Source organism: Mchenga conophoros, linkage group LG22 (genome assembly GCF_057382185.1).
Source record: "Mchenga conophoros isolate Kocher_MC1m ecotype Shallow Benthic linkage group LG22, M_conophoros_male_GT1.1, whole genome shotgun sequence".
Lineage (NCBI taxonomy): Eukaryota > Metazoa > Chordata > Actinopteri > Cichliformes > Cichlidae > Mchenga > Mchenga conophoros.
Window position 1 is genome coordinate 38,140,392 of NC_140546.1, and position 19,341 is coordinate 38,159,732.

Here is a 19,341-nt window from a genome sequence, read left to right on the forward strand (position 1 = left end):
TATTTAAACCTGTATGACCAAATCTTACTTTTGAGATTATATCGTCTTCTCTCTTACTGTTATGACTTCTTCTACAGTGTCCAGCTGCTCTCTGTATACCATAATAATATCTACCTTTTCCTTCCCTGTCCCATTGTGCCTGACACGCGACCTTTAACCTAATTTTACTATATTTTATATCCATATCTACATGACTTCTTCTCGTTGCACCTTTTGCAAACTTACCGGCCTCTTCCTTTCCATCTACACCGATATGTTCAGGAATCCATAAAAATGTATTTCTATTCCTGTTTGATTCTACAGATTAAACGAATTATATTAAAAAACAATATCGTGTCTAGAATCCAAACACGTAAGACATATCCTCAATAGTGCGCTACCAGAGTCCGAGCACATCAAACACTTCCTACTGGTGCCTCCTCCACCCAGTTTGCAGTGATTAACACTGCTACAGTTCTCCAGTATAAACATCAGTAATTCTTTTATTCATCACAAAGCTTGTTTCTGGAATAACAAACACAACACTTTATTATCTAACAATTATGCTGCATCAGTTTACATGTTCTGTCCACATGTTCTGAATACTCTCCCCTTATGTGATCATATACCTGGCTCTTCCTTTGTGTGATGAATGAAATCAGTTGTCTGGTCATATATCCATGGCAGTAAATTTGAAAATGGTTCTGCTGGACTAATATGTTCGTTACTAATTCCTGTCTCATTTATTTTTCCCCTATAATCCAACCAAAACGTCTTATTCGTTCACTTTTTTACTTTTTCTTAAACAAGGTTTAATTATATTCTGAGCTTTATGATTTTCACTGTGTCCCTTTAACTTTGCCCAGTAAGTTACAGCTATTTCATGTCTTCTGATTTCTAATGGTTGTTCACCCACTCCAACGTGCAGTGTGGACACTGGTGTAGTTTTAATGGCCCCACAACAAAACCTCAGCGCTTGACACTGAATTTTATCCAAGTTATTTAACAATGTTTTAGCCGCTGAACCATAAAGCAGAACTGAGCTAATGAAGTCTTTATAAAGCTTTTGATGCTGTCCTATCTGCACCCCACGCGCTGCCTTTTAAACATCTTCAAATATCCAAAACCTTTTTACATTTCTCAGTTATTCCCCAATATGTGTTTTCCATGTAAGCCTTTTATCAAACCACATACCTAAATGTTTAAAGCAATCAACCTGTTCCGTCTCATTCCCATACAATTTGAGATTAAACAGCTAATCTACTCTCTAAAAATAATCCAAATGCCTCCATCATCAGCAAATAATGATTGATCTATATTATTAAATACCTCGTTAGGGTTCAGGGTTAGCCTAACCCCTGAGCAGCATTGCCCCCCCCCCCCTGCTGAAGGACCCGTCCCATCCTGGCAACAATCTGTTCCAACTTCTGCGATCCGGCAGAAAGTTCCACATCATCCGGGCAAGGACAGAGACTCAAGAGGAGCTTCTATCCCCAAGCCACCCGAGCCCTAAACCATAACATGAATACACGTGTGCATATAATGTTCTTCTCTCGCCCTTTGCACAGTCGAGGAGCGTGTCAGGATACATTTCACTGCGTGTTGTACTTGTAGAACTGTGCATGTGACAAATAAGGAATCTTGAATGCTAACGCCTACCTTCCTGCCATTTCCAACTTTCCAGCCCCTGAATTTGGACACAGCCATGATAAAAATGCCTCCCCATCATTGACTGGTTCATCTAGAGGCCCTATATTGAGAAACATTCCTTAAACCGGTGTAAACAGATTCCTGGTCAGTGACTGCACCCAGGAGCTTTAGCTCGCCGAGCCTCAGGTGATCTCAGGACGTCACATGAGAGGGTGAGGCCTTGTCTCGCTGTGACTTCATCCCCTTTCCCCAGTGACATAATGACCCACGCCCTTTTTTCCACACCATGGCTCATGTGATGACTCACATGATCAATAGTGTGTCAGTGATCCCTCAGAACCAAAGATATCAGTCATCATATCAGTGGAATAATCTAACGCAGTCAGCCATGACCTTATTCCTGTTTAATAATGTTTTCATTTTGATCTTTGCTCCATAACAGAAATAAAAACAGCTGTGAGGACAAACATGGTGCACTTTATTCACCCTTTATTTTTAATAAGTATTATAGAGATGACGTTCCTCCATCACTGGCACATCTGTATTCTAACCTATTTTTTGACTTTTATTTTTATCAGATTGTGTGAAACTGGCCTGATATTGTTTATAAAGAGATCCAAGAAAAGTCACAGTACCTCCACACTAGATGTAATTCTGCTCCAACACAGCGTTCCCACAGAGGCATCGGCCTTCAAGCCCCGTGAACTACATTTCTGTTGCTGCTGCTTACAAACGTAGAACCTTTTTACAGGCTGCTGCTTTCATCTTCAATCATTTGTGTGCTCCATTTTTAAACGATGAAGCTCCAACAAACGTAAACGGAGCCTGTAAATGAACCATAAAGGTTGTTTTTTTAAACGGACACTGAGCGAGTCTGTTCCTAAAACCCTTAGTAAGAAGTACTTTCACCTGATCTGACGTTAATGTCCCGTACAAAGCCTCCCATGTGTCCGTCCCTGCTTTCCTTTCTATTTCACAAAGAAAAGAAACGATAAATGAAACTCCAGAAGCTCAAAGGTGCTGTAACATCTGCGTGTTCAGTTTATTAACAAAGTCTGGTCCTGGAAGGAGAGTGCTGAAGAAGCACGAGATCATTTTCCACCACAAAACAGAGACAGAACGTGTTGTTTAGTCGTACACTCCCAGTGTTCCTAATATGTGACGATTATCAGCAACAGTCAGACATAAAAACACCAAAGTCAGCTGTACTTCACAGAGATCATCGTCTGTGTGGAGAGACGATGTGCGTACTACTCAGAGAGCTTACAGAGTATTAAAGATCAGAAAAGAGAGAATCTTGTTATTATGTCCTAACATGACAAATGTTTCTGAAATGTGTTTGTCGCATTTCTCTAAAACCACAACATGAAATAAAGAAAACGAGCGTGACTCGCTGCCGAGCCGTGAAAACACACGAACCACATATTGAGCCCCTGTCACTGAGTCCACTGTTGGACAGAAGACAGTACGGACCCGTCAGATCGCTGCAGGTGCAGGAAAGACCGAGAGCTGCAGCGTCCAGATCAAACCATCGCTCAGTCTACTCTAATACAAATGTCCTGTTCAAAATACACAAGGATGTGTCCAGAGTTCACAGCTGATTGCATACTGTATAAGCTGGTGAAGAAGTAGCTAGACCGAACATTTGAGCTCACTGGCAGCTCCACGGGAACGAGTGATCTCGGGTCGTGGACACGTGATGAGGTGTGACCCTGTGCCTCATCTCGAACGAACGAGGACCAAAACCAAGGTAACGACTGGTTTAAGATGGTGTCCTGGGTTAATGACCAAGAAAGCTGCACCTTAAGAATAAATCCACAGAATGTTTTAGCAACTAAATCATTTGGTATTCTCAAACTACAGTAAGAACCTTACTCTGTCACACCTGACAGTATTTGGGAAAAGGTTATCATTTTTCCGCTACATCCAGCACCAGCTCTGAAAACCTGCAACAGCGATGCAGACATGCTGCTGCAGGTCAACCTGAAACCACTGCAGGTGAAGAGGACAACATGACCGCCTGGATACTGTCGAACTTTTGCCAGAAACTTTGGTTCCTGGCATTCATTTAAGCTAGCGAAACATGCACAAAGACCGAGGGCACGTTTGATCACCAAGGCAAGCCTCAGCCATGGAGGCCCAAACCCAATGATGATATCGTGCCATCACACATAAAGCAGTACGCTGTAGTGCGCTGTGGTCACCTGCAGGTGGCTCAGATGGTCTCATTCTTGACCCTGTATAAAGCTGAAATGGAGCAAATCAAGCCTGTAACCCTGAAGCCAAACGTTTACCACTGACGGCTCTGTCACAGGTGTGTGCGGCCACAGTTTGTGCTTCTACAAAGAACAAGGTCACCGGCGCTTTTCTAAGGTCGCTTCATAGGAAGACAGATTGGCCACATAGTTATACAATTAATACACAAGTAAGGCTCATTACATTCAAAACTTCCAGAGTGCATACTTTTCATTGCAATACAACATAGGTTTTAATATCTGCATGTTTCATCGCCACGACTGCTGAAGCTAACGTACGGGGAAAGAAAGCACAAACAAGCCCAAACAAAGGGAAACACAGTGGTAGTGTAGTCATGGAAACAACCAACACCAACGAAACCCAGCTAGCTAAACCAACGGCAAACTAAAGCCTGGGGACCAAGGGAAACGAAATTAGATGAAAAGCACGTGTGTGCAGTACAACTGAAGGTGGTCACATGTGCTGCAGACAGAAGACAGACACTGTTTTGTATGAGAAAGTCCAGAGGGCAACACGGAGGCGGCAGGTCAGCCTGGACTCCAGACCTGCCGAAGGTGAAGATGATGAGGTATACGAGCCCGCCGGACCCAGCTCATCCTCACACACACACACACAAGCGCACACTTAGTCCATCTTCTCCTTGTGAACCAACTTGGGGGCGTCCACAAAGTCTTGGCCATTAAACAGGATGATAGTGGCTGTAATTGCACTTGCAGCACCCCAGAACATCACATAAGCCAGGGTCTCTGTCCATGTATCACCTGGAAGGCAGACAGCAGACATCTCATCATCATCATCATCAGGAACACTTTTAGGCTGTTACTCTGTAAACCAAGCAGCTTCTAACGAGCTGCTTTCACGACACAGCTTTGATCCCTTCGGCCAAGTGTGCGGTTGGATTCTCACCCTGAAATGTTTTGCAGAACAAATTCAAAGCAAAGAATAAGATTATATTAATTATTAACAAATATCAGGAATATTCTTTAAGCTCGCCTTTAAAAGTACGATGCAATTAGTGCAATCTGGAAAAAGAAAGGAGGCAGCGAGAGACTTTATCCAGACAGAAATGGAACCTGAAGCTGCAGAAGTCTGGACCATATTTTACATGAAGACTGTAACTGTTGCTTCAACGTGTAGTTTGGTGACTACTTTTACTAAACAACAGCAACAAAGCTTGTGAAGCTGTTCTGGTTGAACTTAAAAAGATCTGAGATAAAGTTACCAAAATCCTGAAGATGTTCACACGAGGCCTGTTTGATACTCATATTACACAGTGGAGGGCTGACAAACACTTTCCTAAACAAGCACGACGGCTGTCTCTGATGCATAAAACTATTTGATAAGAACTGGATGTTGCACCATCAACATGCATGTTTCAGTGCTGACTGGTTGTGCTTCTTTCCAGTTGTATCGAGACACGTTGGTCCTTTAATACTGACCTATTTAAGCTCAGTATCTCTGATAAATCCACAGGCAGTAAAAAGATGGATGTAGCTAGTGTGACGTCAGCAGAGTATCATTTTGATGGTGAGTGTTTACATTGTTGCAAGCAGCTGTGACTGAGGCTGACACCAGCATGATGATGGTGTCCTTAGATCATTGGACTTTCTGTTTGTCAGGGTGCTGTTTTCCAAAAGAAGTCTTTTTGCAACCACGGGCCAGCTGTGGCTCAGGATGTGGACGACCAATCAGAGCATGAGCAGCTCAATCTCCAGCAGCTTTTGCCTGCATGTCAAAGTATGCTTGGGCATCCATGGGGGTGCCTCAGTGTCAGGTTAGAAGTGAAGGGCTTGTTGTTAAAGTGCTGCGAGTGCTTCAAAACGCCCATGCATTTACCAGAGCACACACATCACCCCTTGATAGCCATTAAAATAATGCAAGTTTGGGTCAAGCTGCATGATGAGCTGAAAACTACGTCCATCATTTATACCATCTATAGTTAAACCCTGGATTCATCTCTATAGCCTGGGAATTACACCAAGTGCTCAATGAGCTCAGTCACTCACTTCATACTGAATAAAACAAGTGCTTTAGAACTGGACAGTGCTCGTCTGTACCAAACTAAACAGGATTAAGGATCAGCAGTTGTACATACCAGCCATGAGAAGACAGACAATGCACATGGAAAATGCCACCAGCATAATGATGGGCAGCTGCAAAAATAAAAACACGAGTTAGTCACAACGTCCTGCTGCTGGTGACGACAGGACACGGTGCTGATATACTGACTGTGAGGAACTTCCAGTCCTTTTGCACACGAAGCGGAGTGGGTCCGTCCGACTCATCGACGGCAAAGTTACCCAGGAACAGGTCGATGGAGTCCTGAAACCAGCAACAACGCACATGCATAAATCTGAACGTGGCTGCATCACAGCTCATTTCTGCAACAAATAAGCCAAAGCAGAGCCGGTGAATGTGGACCCGGTTGTATTTAAGAAGGCAAGTCTGTCGTTAACCAGTGCCACCCTCCATCCACAGGGGGTGGGGCTATCTCAGCAGTCTCATGGGCGCCGTTACCAGTCTGTCACAGGGCTAACAGATAACCATTCAGACCTATGGGCAACTTAGAGTTACCAGTTAACCTGTCCCCACTAACTGCATGTCTGTGGACTGTGGGAGGAAGCTGGAGAGAACATGCTCCACACAGAAAGACCTGAACTCAGGACCATCCTGCTGTGAGGCAACAGTCATTTATGTGTTTCCATAGAGAACGTTCTGCTCGTCTCCTCTGAACTTCGGCTTCAGAGTAGAGATGGACTGATCCGATATTACGTATCGGTCTGATACTGACGTAAATGACTGGATCGGATATCGGAGAGAAATAAAAGATGTAATCCGATCCATTAAATATCAAAAAAGCACCTCACTAAACTACACGGCGTAACTCTGCTCATAACCGTAGCACGTCGCAGCAGTGTGGTCACGTGATAGAGCGGCTGTGTGTTTGTAGCCTCGCTACCAAACCGGCATTTCATCTCTGAGGAAGTGATCCCAGAGAGAAGTAAAGCAAGTGTGTAAGTTCATCTCTGAATGTTTGTAAAGCATTCCAGCGTTAAGCTTACCAACCGATATATGGAGCGACTGCCTCTCTCTCTCTCCTGCTGCTACTTCAGTCATGAAACTGATCAATGATCAGCTGATCATCTCTCTTCTTTGTTTTTGGCCCACTTTGCACCAGAAAGAGGAAACCAGCGGCTGAACAACAGCAGCACGTTTAAGCTTGACTGTTGTTAGAATGTATTTAATATTACTTTCTACACCAGGATCTTTTTCTACAGCTGACGTAACTGTGCAGGGGCGGATCTAGCAAAGTTTAGCCAAGGGGCTGATAGGGCATGAACAGGGAAAGGGGCACAAAGACATACTTTTCTTTCTTATTCTCATTTACAATGTCGAGCTTTTAATAAATAATTATCTGACACCCAAAGTTTTAATCTGATGTAAAATATATAGAAGTCCATTACTGTATATAGTAACTGTTAAGTCTAATATACCCTAGTAAGCTATAGTACTTTTTCCTTTGGGAACCATCTGTGCAGTCTGCAGCTCTGTTGAAGAAAGATGTTGAATCTGTTTAATTATTCTTGAAAAATAATTGATTTCTGTGCATTTTTTCACACTGCATCAAATTAAAGTTGATTACATCGATTAAGCATCATGAGGTAGAGGGCGGGGGGGGGGTTCCCTATTTTTTCTTTTTGCTGGGAGTTTGCAGCCCTGTTAGTTAGGTTGTTTAATATTTCTGGTAAGTACTCTTTAAAATACCAGAGTAGGGAGGATGGAGCAGGTTTACGTTTATTAGATTGATCAGTTTTGCTGAACTATGAAATATTTTGGGTGCAGTGTGTTTTTTTACATACAGGTATAACAGAATAGCTTTAGTGTTTGTTTATTTAAACTTGAGTATGAACTTCTACAAAATGCAGCAAGATATTAAAAAACAGTTTTATTGATTTAAAAAAAAAACCAAAAAAACCCCCACTATATCGGATTCATATCGGTATCGGCCGATATCCAAATTTATGATATCGGTGTCGGACATAAAAAAGTGGTATCGTGCCATCTCTAAGTTCAGAGTTAGCAATGTCTCAGATGATGCCTTAGACCGTTAATATTCTACACAGAGTCCAAACTTTTTCAGAATCAAGACTCCAATGATCTGTTGTTCTGACACTAAACTTGTTTCTTAAGTGACAAAGTGTGTAATAGCTTTCACACCTGTCTGAATCCATCAGAGAAGTTGTTTTTGTAATAACGGATCATCGAGTTCCAGCCGTCCATCAGCAGCCCCCACCTGGTCCGCTTCCCTGTCCTGAAAGAGATGAACTCTGGTTAAACAGCAGTCATCAGAGCAGCAGAACCAAGGCTGAGTACATGCTAGTCAGTGTGGATGCTACGGTACCTTGTGAAGTCTGTTTTTAAGGCTCCAGTTCCTGCGTACTGTACAGCGCATGCATTGGCATTGTCAGCCCATGCTGGTTAGAGAGCACACACACAAAAACAACATGAGGCTACAGTTTCTACCAATCACACTGCACATGCAGCTGTGCTAACAGAGTATCCTACCGTTCTTGTAGATCTTTTCAAACTCGGCCTGCTCTTCAATGCGCTGCCCCACATTCAGAACCCCCATCCTCTGTGGAGACACAGCAACAACACCTGTGCGACTCTTCTGAAACTGCACCTTCCCAAACTGGCCAAGTCCACCAGCTTATTTCATGTACATACAGTCTGCTCTCTACGCTAAAACCATTACAAACCAACGGGGCAGACGTGCGAGCGTAGCACCGTCCCGCACTGCAGCATTACACCACACAGTACGACTGGCAGCTGTGACCTTAAATACCTGGAGCTGAGACTGCAGCGAGCGGCGAGCCAGCAGGCTCTGGATGACGTTGGTCCTGTCCAGGCAGTCCATGCAGTTACTGCGGAATACGCCTTTCTGCTGGGCCACCGTCTTTCCCTCCGAGTTCACCATGAAGTACCTACACGCACACGCACGTCATCACAGCGAACTGCTCGACATTAGCAAAGAGCAGCTGCTCATTTTGTTACCCGTATTCCTCTTGCTTGTCAGCAACAGCATCCACTAGGATCTGGAGACGGTCCCACCTCATGTGGCTGCACTCTTTGTGGAAGTCGAAGGCTATGTATCTGTGGACAGGAGTGGGTCACACTGTAGATTATAAAGGAGACAACTGGAGGGCAGACTGCTACAAAACAAAACGAAGACTAAATCTTTGAAAGCTTGTCACAGCACACCGACTGAAAAGTAGGGGTGGGGAAAAAAAATGATACTGTGTAGTATCGTGATATTTTGTTTGCTAATAATGTATCGATACAGGGACAGCAGGAATCGATATTTTGTTACAAAAAAGGTTTTTGTGCTCTGACTTCAGAGCATGTTGATCCTTTTTCTGAGCAAGAATCCTGACATTCCTTCACTGTCCAAATGTGTTTAACTTGTTTTTGGCAGCAATAAACATGACAGTTTACTTATTTTAATTTAGGTTTTATTTTAATTAAGTTTAAAACTTTTTTATTTAATGTAAAATTATATTTTGTTTTAATTTACTTTCAAATTCTTCAGTTGCTGAAGGGGCTGCATAGTTTTCATATTGCATAGTTCAGAATAGCTGTAATTGTACCAGATGGTTGCATTCAGTTAAGTTGGACTAGACTGTAATACAAACCGTTCAGTTTGTCAACAATAAAACTGACTGACATGAGAGAAAGACTGAGTGTGAGACTTTGTTATTAGATAAAATGAATATTGATAAAGTTTACCTTTATGTACAGAATCTGAATATCGCAAAATATTTAAAAAAAATCTCAATAATATCGTATCGTGCGTTAAGTATTGTGATAATATCGTATCGTGGGATGTATGGTGATTCCCACCTCTACTGAAAAGGTTTGTAGAACAACTAAAACTGATGCAGCACCAGTGTCGTTAATCAATAAAACAATAGTTTATCAAACACTTTTGATGAGGAAGGTCAAACTGCTGAACCTGGTTGATTAAGCTAACGGCGACTCAGTGACCAGTAAAAACACAGGGTGACACTTACTTGAGCATATCATTATTCATGCCAGACACCATCCTATCAAAGGCCTGCTCCAGTGGCTTCTCTGAGCCCTTCTGATTCACCTGAGCAGGAAGAAGACGAACAGACTGGTCAGACTGGTCTCCTGAGTGCTTCTGTTTACCAGTAAGAGACTAAGGAAAGGAGGACGGCTCACCAGGTTCAGAATCGTTTGCTTCCCATAGATGAGGAGCTGAGAGTCGAAATGCCTCTGGAAGCCGTCCATCTGTACAACATTTCCATTACGTTAGCATAAAATTTCCATTTCACGTGATTGAAACGAACACGTGGATGTGCAGAAAGATCAGCTTACATGATTTGTGGTTTTGCTGATTATAGGTTTGGGTTTGTATCTGAGGTTGGGTCTCTGACTCCAGTAAAAGGGCATCGAGCCTCGTGTCTGGTTGTTTCAAAGAAAAAGAAAAAACGCTGTGAAATACCATCCGTTCTCATCAGCTGGTCCTCAGCAGGGTCGCAGGGGGCGGGACTCTGCCCCAGCCGCCATAGGAGGCAGCACAGAGTGTGACGCAGGGCTAACACATCTAATAAATGATCCTCGATGCAAACAGTAAAAACATCGCTGATATGATGAACCCTGAAACTTACCTGCACAAATGAAGCCTTTGCTCCCTCATACAAAACGATCTGCTCACTCTCCACAAAGTTGGCAGCATGGCCTTCAGAGTCGATGCCTGTGGACACACACACCGTCGGTCAGCAGCCACACTCAGGAGCACCGTCTGCTGCTGCACGGTGCAGCATGGTGATACTGCCACACAGCAGGGCACACAGGGTGCCCTTCATTACTGTCCGCCGCTCAGTACAGACCGTTACACTGGTCACATTAGTTTGAAACAATGAGGTCAGGAGGTATGTGCAAGTAATCCCTATGAGCTCAAGCCCAGGGTTTAGGCTGGACAAAGGTTCCATTCTTCATACTGACAGTTTATAAGGAACAGCCAAGCAGCTAACATTAGACAGAGGATGATGCGCCAGTGCTCAGTACGTGACAAAGAAGGATTAGTTTGAACTGGTTATGCAAAGCCCCTCTAGGTCACCCAGCGAATAAAATGATGGGTGTGAAAATTAGCAGAACAGCTGCTCTTTAAGAAAAGTCTCAGCTCCGAGGCTTTTACCTCTCACGTAGTATCTGACGCCAGCCCGGAAGCAGCTTCTCCTCGATATGAGGATCCACTCAAAGATCTTCCCGTTTATACGGCACGGTTTCATGACGATGACTGAACCGGGTCGGTCAAAGAAAAAAGGCTTCGCTTACGATTTTATGAAGAAAAAAAAAACAACTTTCACATTCAGTGCAAAGGATACATCCATGGATGACGGGAAGGGCAAACTTGTGAAGCTATGGAGAGACAGTGAAGGTCAGTAATTAAGCACAACAAGTACAAACACATGCATCAGTGTAAGTGAGGCTCAGGTCACCTCGGGCTGCCCAGCCAGCTCCCTCAGCAGGTTCCCGTTCCACACAAACCTCTGATCAGCCTGAAAATAACCACAAGCATCAACACATGACACTGAGGAAGACTTTACACTAATGTTGCATTTAAGTTGGACACAAATGTCAAATTAAGGATGTGCGATTTAAAAATAACTAAAATGCTACTGTGAACACTTGACCGATAAATAAAAACCTCGAGCAATAAATACAGCAAAACACAAAAGATTTTATTTTGAGAAGTATTCTTTCAGCTGCTCCCTTTAGCTCCTCCCATCCCAGCACGCTCCTGTCACTCCACCCTTCACTGCATCCACGAACCTCCTCTGAGGTCTTCCTCTGTTCCTCCTGCCTGGCAGCTGCATCTTCATCCTCCTTCGTCCCATATATCCGCCATCACAGCAGGTTGTAAACCTTCCCTTTCACACACCACCCCGACACCAGACTTCAGCCGCTCCACCCTGCCTGCACCCTGTTCTTCACCTCTCTTGTGCACCACCTGTTACAGTGGATAGTGTCACAGGTATTTAAACTCACCTGCCTTCACTACCACTGCTCCTTGCATGTTCACTCACACACTGTCACGCTCATTTTATCTCCACCTCACCTGCTCGCTCAGAGCAAACGCCACGTCTGCAGAGCTGCGTCTCAGCTTGAAGCTGCACTTACCTCTCTTATTAACCATACCAGAGCCTTCATATTGTCCACTAGACCAGTTCAAAGTCACCTGTCTGTGTTACACTGAGTGCATCGGCTGCTAACAGCTATTAAGACCACATGTTTCACCCTCTCAAGCAGACTCATCTCCTGGAAGTCAGGGCTGGTGTTGGCGAGCCGCTGCAGCGTGTGCGTCAGGTCGAAGTCGGTGCAGAAGTAGAAGCCGTCCGTGGTCAGCACATTGTTCAGCATAGAGAGGAAGGTCTTATTCTCCTGAGACTAGGAAAGGAAAGACGTTTAGATGGCAGGAAAGCTCATGACAGGTCACTTTGCTGCATGTCACAAATTCTACATTGTTAGGCGATTCACCAGCCAAACGCGACAGTCTGTCAGGTACGGACATTTCAGCTCTGTTTTAAAAACAGCACGCACATCTGTCTCTTACAGGTCGGGTCATCGAATCAGGCTCTGCTTTAGCCTGACGGCGTTCGGGGCGCCTCCAGTTTAGCTTTTCTGAATCGCTGCATCACAGCTGGGCTGATGTCAGAGCAAAACTACTTACGGAAACAAAGTGTTACTGGCTTACCACCGTCTGTCCCTGTTGCTATTCCTACACTGACTAACAAAGTTTATTGGTGTCGTTTCAGAACACGGTGTCCTATTAAAATGAGCAGACTACGGCGACAGCAGCACGGGCTGCGCTACCAGCCGTGTGTGTGGATTAATCTCACACAGAGCGAGTGAGCACGCACCGAAGAAAAACACAACAAAAGAAACACAGAACATGCTAAATGTTTGCTGCACACGAGCGTACAGCGTATGCTTTTTAATGAGCTTTTCTCTTTTTTCCATAAATGTTTTCTTGCCACAGCACGTTTGAATTTCCTTCGGGATCAGTGATCCATTCTTACCGACCTGTATCTCAGACAGATGCAGCACCGTCTTCTTATAAGAGATCACGTCAAAGTCCGCAGCCTTCCACACAGCGTGGCCCAGAAGGCTGCCGACATTTCTCTTCCTGGTGATGACAACGAGGTACATCCCTGCGGTGGAAGCAGAAGCGTTTTACTGCACAGCTTCAAAGAGCAGCTCGGACAGCAGTGATGCGCGTGTGTGCTACATACCTGCTACCAGGCGGATAGTTCCCATGATGCCACAGATAGGCCTGGTAACTGCAGAGGGAGGAACGTCCTTTTTACCTGTGACAGGAACAAAGGTTTGATTTTATTCCTCTGAATCCTCCGTCTCAGTGTCTGACATGGGCCTGCACACAAGGCTTCAGCTCACTGCAACATATTGTTCGTATTTGTGGACGAGTACACAGAAGGGCCAGCTGCTTTTGTCTGAAGAGAAAACCTCTTCATCACAAAGAAGTGACGGCCATTCGTGAAGCATCAGAGGCCTTTAAATTCACACAGAGTACACCTGTGCTGGATGCTGTACTCGAGTCACCACAACATACAAGTCCAGAGGGGTTCTACAAAGTTGACCTCAACCTTTAGAAGCAGTGTGTGTGTGTCTGTGTGCGCGTGTGTCTGTGTGTGTCTGTGTGCGCGCGTGTGTGTGTGTCTGTGTGTGTCTGTGTCTGTGTGTCTGTGTGTGTGTGTCTGTGTGTGTCTGTGTGCGCGTGTGTGTGTGTGTCTGTGTGTGTCTGTGTGCGCGTGTGTGTGTGTGTCTGTGTGCGCGTGTGTGTGTGTCTGTGTGTGTCTGTGTGCGCGTGTGTGTGTGTCTGTGTGCGCGTGTGTGTGTGTCTGTGTGCGCGTGTGTGTGTGTCTGTGTGCGCGTGTGTGTGTGTCTGTGTGTGTGTCTGTGTGCGCGTGTGTGTGTCTGTGTGTGTGTGTCTGTGTGTCTGTGTGCGCGTGTGTCTGTGTGCGTCTGTGTGCGCGTGTGTGTGTCTGTGTGCGCGTGTGTGTGTGTGTCTGTGTGTCTGTGTGTGTCTGTGTGCGCGTGTGTGTGTGTGTGTCTGTGTGTGTCTGTGTGTGTGTGTCTGTGTGTGTCTGTGTGCGCGCGTGTGTGTGTGTGTGTGCGCGTGTGCGTGTGTGTCTGTGTGCGCGCGTGTGTGTGTGTGTCTGTGTGCGTGTCTGTGTGCGCGCGTGCGTGCGCGTGTGCGCGCGCGTGTGTCTGTGTGCGCGCGCGTGTGTCTGTGTGCGCGCGTGTGTGTCTGTGTGCGCGTGTGTGTGTCTGTGTGCGCGTGTGTGTGTGTGTGCGCGTGTGTGTGTGTGCGTGTGTGTGTGTGTGTGCGCGTGTGTGTGTCTGTGTGCGCGTGTGTGTGTCTGTGTGTGTGTGTGTCTGTGTGCGCGTGTGTGTCTGTGTGCGCGTGTGTGTGTCTGTGTGCGCGTGTGCGCGTGTGTGTCTGTGTGCGCGCGTGTGTGTGTGTGTCTGTGTGCGCGCGTGTGTGTCTGTGTGCGCGCGTGTGTGTGTCACAGTAGACGTCTACTTCCTCTGAGGACGGGCTCAGGAGTGTGACTGAGCTTAGCTTGGACAGCAGTCCTGATGTACACATGCATGCACACACAGGGCAGTAAGGCTCACCGTCTAAGCCTCTTATATCCCTGTAACAGTGACATGTAGTTACTGCATGCAGGCTAACACTCTTGAATCGTGTAAATCAGGTTGTAAACATGTATATCATGTGTCAGGACACCCAGTTTGTTATTCTCATACAGTCTGAGAATGTCAGAAAGTTCTTTAGATGTGATTAGCAAACAACGTCCAAACTGAGGCACGTCTCAACGACAGCGTCTTTGGATCATAAGCGATGCTCAGCACTTTCGAACACAGCCTACCTGTGAGGGTCATCTCGTTCGAGACCCTGTCGATTGCCAGCACAGCATCGGCACCCTCATCGCAGGCCTCGATGAAGAACTTCTCAGGGGTCGTGTGCCTGGGAGAGGGAAACGGGATGAAAGAGGAAATTTTCAGTCGCGCATGAAAATATAGCCAGGAGGTGTTTAGTCAACAATGTCAATTATTCAACAGCATGAACGGTTAATGCTGATTATACTTCAAACAATCACTCAACTACAACCAAAGATCATTGAAATGTCAAAAACGGCCCCTTTGGTCCTTTAGTGCTAGTTTTCTTAGTCACATGTCCCTGGAAACACAATATTTCTGCCGTTGTCAGCTGAGAACAAACAACTTGTCTGACGTCATCTTTCACTCTACAAAGCTCCGCTGCTCGTTTTCTGTGACGGACACTTTCTTTGTCTTTAATTAAATAATGACAAACACGTTGGCAGAGGAACTCCAGCCATCTTCCTCTTAAACAAAAGCTCAACTGATACCAAAACCTACGATGCCAGGAGCACGATGTTGTGATAAACCAGTATTAAATACAAATATCAAAACTAAAGATTGATTTCATGCTGTGTATTAGGAAATGTTTCAGTGAACTTTCTAAATTGAGGCTTTTATTTAAAGCGCAGACTGTCAGAACCCACACTCTGTACGATGGAAATCTGAGAGAAGAGCACATCTGCAGTCATGTTTGCTTTGTGACCCCAGGTAGCCTCCAGAGCAGCACACAGGTTCAGACTGGACGCTGCTCCGGTTTGTTCTGAGGACAGAACAGGCCACGGTTTAAACACAGCATCTACACCTACGCACATTTAACAAAGTTTCAGGGTCACTTAATGCTGCCATAAGCAGAGATATGCTTTGTGACTGACAGTCAGTGTAAAACCAAGAACAAAGAGAAGAGACCGAATAAGGTCCCACAGCGTGGACAACAGGCAAGTGTGAATCAGGACATGTTTGATCTGTAGTCCTTGAAAACTATGCCATCAGAAGCACAATAAGACACACACAATAATCAGGTGGTGAACGTGACCCCCATGGTGGAAAACACAGAAAATAGACAGAGTTTAACTGTGGGGGGGTGAACTCTGACCCCCCACCACAGTGTGGACCAAACAGGAAACGAGTTTTCAAACAGACGGTTTTGTTCTGAGGCAACTTTTTCATTTGTCAGTGTTAGAATGAGCAGTCGTGCGATGAGTAACACATGACTGCAGACTGGTCTAAATCACACTTCCAGGCCCGCAGTGCTGGGATGCATCAGGTTAAGGTGCACCCAGCACCTCTTTGTACACAGAGGCACTCCAGGGTTAAATGAAAAACTGGCATTATTGTCAATAACTGGACAATTATGTACAAATTACCGAGAAATGTTAGGTCTTTACTTTATTTCAAAAGATGCTTTGTCAAAGTTTTTGTTTGTTTTGCATTTCCCCAGTTAGATTATGCCAGTGCTCACTGTACTGGCCCAAACTCAGAGGGTCCATTTGTCTAACATGTGTGACGTACTACAGAGCTGTGCCTCATTACCTGCTCCGTGTTGGGAAAGGCTGAGGAACACCCAACACCTTCACTCGTGTAAGTAAAACACGCTGCAGGCAGAGGCAGGACCGGTAGGGCTGGGTACTTGAAATAAAGGGCTTGATCGAGGGTGTGCCGGGGCTGAGCTGTCAGCTGCCGCACGGCTAACGTCACATGTCCGCGGTTATCAGTGTTAGGCTCACTTACAGCTGAGTGACATTCACAAGTAAATATAAACCCTGCACGTCTAAAAACGCGTCGAGGAGCTGCCAGCCGTGGAGTGCCACTAAAGCCGGAGGGAGCAGCTGTGCAGCAGCTCGTTGGGTGAATGAAGCCTCCCTGAATACCAAAGGCGCCCGTCGGCGCTCTCACCCACACTCGCTGCTGCCGGCTCCACACAGCGACACTGGCTAAGTGTTCATTATGAATGAGAGTGGAGAGAAACCTGGCTGGTTCCTGCTCCGCCGGCCGAGCCTGTCAGCAAACTTCAGCCGCTGTGTCATCTACCCCACCAGCACCGCTGAGCCCCCGCAGCTGCTTCACCTCTCACGGACAGCCACTCGTCTTATGTGTCTTTAACCGGAGCTGTGAGCAGAAAAGCCGCAGACAGAAACACTACGCTGTTCCGTATGAACACTACTTACAAATTGTATCTCTCGTAGCAAGTCGCCATCTTCGCTCCTTCTACCCGACCTCAGTGACGACAGCAATGCGAGGACCTGCAGGCGTTGCCAGATACGAGGTGTAAAACACAGAGCAGGCGCGGGGCCTGAAGTGCACGTTTTTCCCGCCAAACCCAGCGAACCTGGCACCCTGAGACAGACGTGGTGATGGGTGGTACTTGTAGTTTAATCCGGTTCGGTCGCTGCAACTGTCACTGGCTGTGTGAACAATAGCCGCACGTCACATGGTTAAGGGTTAGTGGGACTTTTACACCTGAGTCTTTTTCTTCTTCGGTAAAAGTCTGCATTATGGACTACATGAATAACTTGTTTCTACTTCACGGTTTAGATTTAAGTGCACCCAGCGTGGACTAACCCACCCATCGTGATTATTTATTTGTTCGTTTTTAAGTTTATTTATTGTGTGTGTGTGTGTGTGTGTGTGTGTGTGTGTGTGTGTGTGTGTGTGTGTGTGTGTGTGAGAGAGAGAGAGAGAGAGAGAGAGGGAGAGAGAGAGAGAGAGAGAGAGAGAGAGAGATTTGGTGTATTGTTTTAATCTCGTTGCTCTCTTGTGTATGGTATTTTAAATATATCGTATCTGTGTATCATAGCTTGTTTGCACAAACTGACAGCGTTATGAAGTGTTCACATTTTCTTTGGAGCCTGACTTCCAAACAGGCATTATTCAGGCCGAAACGGGCATTTTTCGGGCCACCAAAAGTCCGGTAGCGGTGAAGGACCCGGATATATAAGCCCTGGGCGCGCTCGTGCTCAGCCTTTGGGTTCTGGCTGTGGAAGGAGGAGGAGCTGATGTTCAAGGCTTTAGCATTTAGACAGATTAACCTCTGAATTGATAATGGAGGGTTTATTCGGAGAGCTCTGTGGTCAGAGTCATGCTGCAGAGCGCGAGGGACGAGCGGCACGCGATCCGCGGGTCAGGTGCCCAGCACGTGGCCAGGAGCCTGGCCTCGTTGCGGTCCTGTTCGTTTCTGTGCAGAAAAAGTGGGGTTAGGGTAGTGAATCTGCAGAGTCTACCTCCGGAGAAGCTGTTAGGGGAAGAGTGTGAGTATTACATCAAAGGTTCTGTTTTCAGTGTCGATTTTAATTTAAATTATTAGTAGGAATGAGTAATCTTCTATTATTAATCAGATACTTTACCGTAGTTTTAGGCTATGCTGGAGTAAAGCCTTATAATCGGGCAGTATTAAAATGCTAAATTGTCCAGCTAACAGCTCATGTCCGCATCGACACAACGTGGTGCGCAGCAGGTGAAATACGCGTTTTTTCCATCTAAATTGTAATCAGTGCAAATATGTAGCAGTTAACTGGGGTAAGGTAATACCATTTTACAAAGCAAGCAAATTAGAGCAGTACATAGCAATTCTGCTGGTGAGATGCGGTTACCTGCCCTAGCACAGTGAAGCTGGTATATTTAAAAATGTATTAAAGCCTTGGAAATAAATATCGTAGGGCTCTAAGGCCTCGCTGTGAAGTAGATCTTTCTGAAGATGGACTATGGCTCTAGAACGTTTACCATATAAAAACTAAACTGACTGGAAATTGCATCCTCTGCTTTCCAGAAAGCTGCAAAGAGCAGATGCAGAACAGTGTGGAGTCTGCAGCTGCGAGCTGATGGTGAGTGTTAGAAAGATCCTCTAATGTGATGGAGGAAGTAGTATGCTGATATGATGATTCATAAGACTAGAGTCTCTGAATACACAATGAAGCTCTTTCACAGTGCACTGAACAGCATTTTACTTCTTAACATGTGAATGCTACAATCAGAGCTAGTTCTAAAACTCTCCTTTGTACTCTGCAGGCACCTCAGCATGGTTTTATCTGCTGGACATAGCTCTTCTGGGTAAGCCTGGACTCTAAACATTGTTCTGTGCCTTAATGTGGGATGATGATTGCATAGACTAGAGTCTCTGAGAAGCATGAAGTTGTTTTCACAGTGCACTGACCACAAAACCCACAGCAGCCCATTTACTGCACATTACAGACATTAAATCATGGCTGGGCTTTCTTCAGGTCTGTCCAACAAAGAACACTTAAAGCTTGTGTTTCATTGCTTTGAGTAAAGGTAGTCATACTCAAGTATGCACTTGGTTAACCGTCTCTGAACTTTAGCACATGTAAAACATAAAAACATATTTACCATTTTAATACTTCAGAGGTTTGAAACAAGTGTCCCAGTCATCTGGGACCTTACTGATAGTTTCTCACAGGGAGAAGTTGTACAGTCATGTAACAAGTCTGAAGTGTTTGCAGTAAATGG

At 45.3% G+C, this 19,341-nt stretch overlaps 1 protein-coding gene and 1 non-coding gene across 4 annotated transcripts; one reads left to right on the forward strand and one right to left on the reverse strand.

Annotated features, from left to right (window-relative positions):
- Positions 1-2,647: 2,647 nt before the first annotated feature.
- On the reverse strand, positions 2,648-17,202 carry sacm1la (SAC1 like phosphatidylinositide phosphatase a). Of its 3 annotated transcripts, XR_014890529.1 has the most exons (21): positions 17,046-17,202; positions 14,868-14,965; positions 13,206-13,280; positions 12,997-13,124; positions 12,211-12,360; positions 11,412-11,471; positions 11,298-11,331; positions 11,108-11,209; positions 10,578-10,663; positions 10,285-10,371; positions 10,129-10,197; positions 9,957-10,036; positions 8,941-9,039; positions 8,732-8,870; positions 8,452-8,521; positions 8,288-8,360; positions 8,104-8,197; positions 6,115-6,207; positions 5,981-6,038; positions 3,613-4,646; positions 2,648-3,575 (listed from the first exon to the last, which is right to left on the reverse strand). XR_014890529.1 is itself a non-coding variant. In XM_085263187.1 (20 exons), the coding sequence occupies exons 1-20, from the start codon at positions 17,072-17,074 to the stop codon at positions 4,510-4,512; spliced, it is 1,761 nt and encodes a 586-aa protein (XP_085119313.1). In that variant the 5' UTR covers positions 17,075-17,202; the 3' UTR covers positions 2,648-4,509. The 3 variants fall into 3 exon arrangements, 2 of the variants coding, with proteins under 2 accessions (XP_085119313.1, XP_085119314.1); XM_085263187.1 differs by having other exon boundaries at positions 2,648-4,646; XM_085263188.1 differs by lacking the exon at positions 17,046-17,202 and adding an exon at positions 16,847-16,996 and having other exon boundaries at positions 2,648-4,646.
- A 1,760-nt stretch (positions 17,203-18,962) lies between these two features.
- On the forward strand, positions 18,963-19,029 carry LOC146549903 (small nucleolar RNA SNORD52). Its single transcript, XR_014890583.1, has one exon. It is a non-coding gene; the product is annotated as a small nucleolar RNA SNORD52 (small nucleolar RNA).
- Positions 19,030-19,341: the final 312 nt, after the last annotated feature.

What these genes read in the sequence shown, in the direction of transcription:
- sacm1la (XM_085263187.1), bottom strand. Translation starts at nt 17,074, where the DNA reads ATGGCGACTTGCTACGAGAGATACAATTT. An exon ending in GAACGAGATGACCCTCACAG is followed by an intron (nt 13,281 to 14,867) that starts GTAGGCTGTGTT and finishes TTCCTGTCACAG; the next exon opens with GTAAAAAGGACGTTCCTCCC. An exon ending in AACTATCCGCCTGGTAGCAG is followed by an intron (nt 13,125 to 13,205) that starts GTATGTAGCACA and finishes CTTCCACCGCAG; the next exon opens with GGATGTACCTCGTTGTCATC.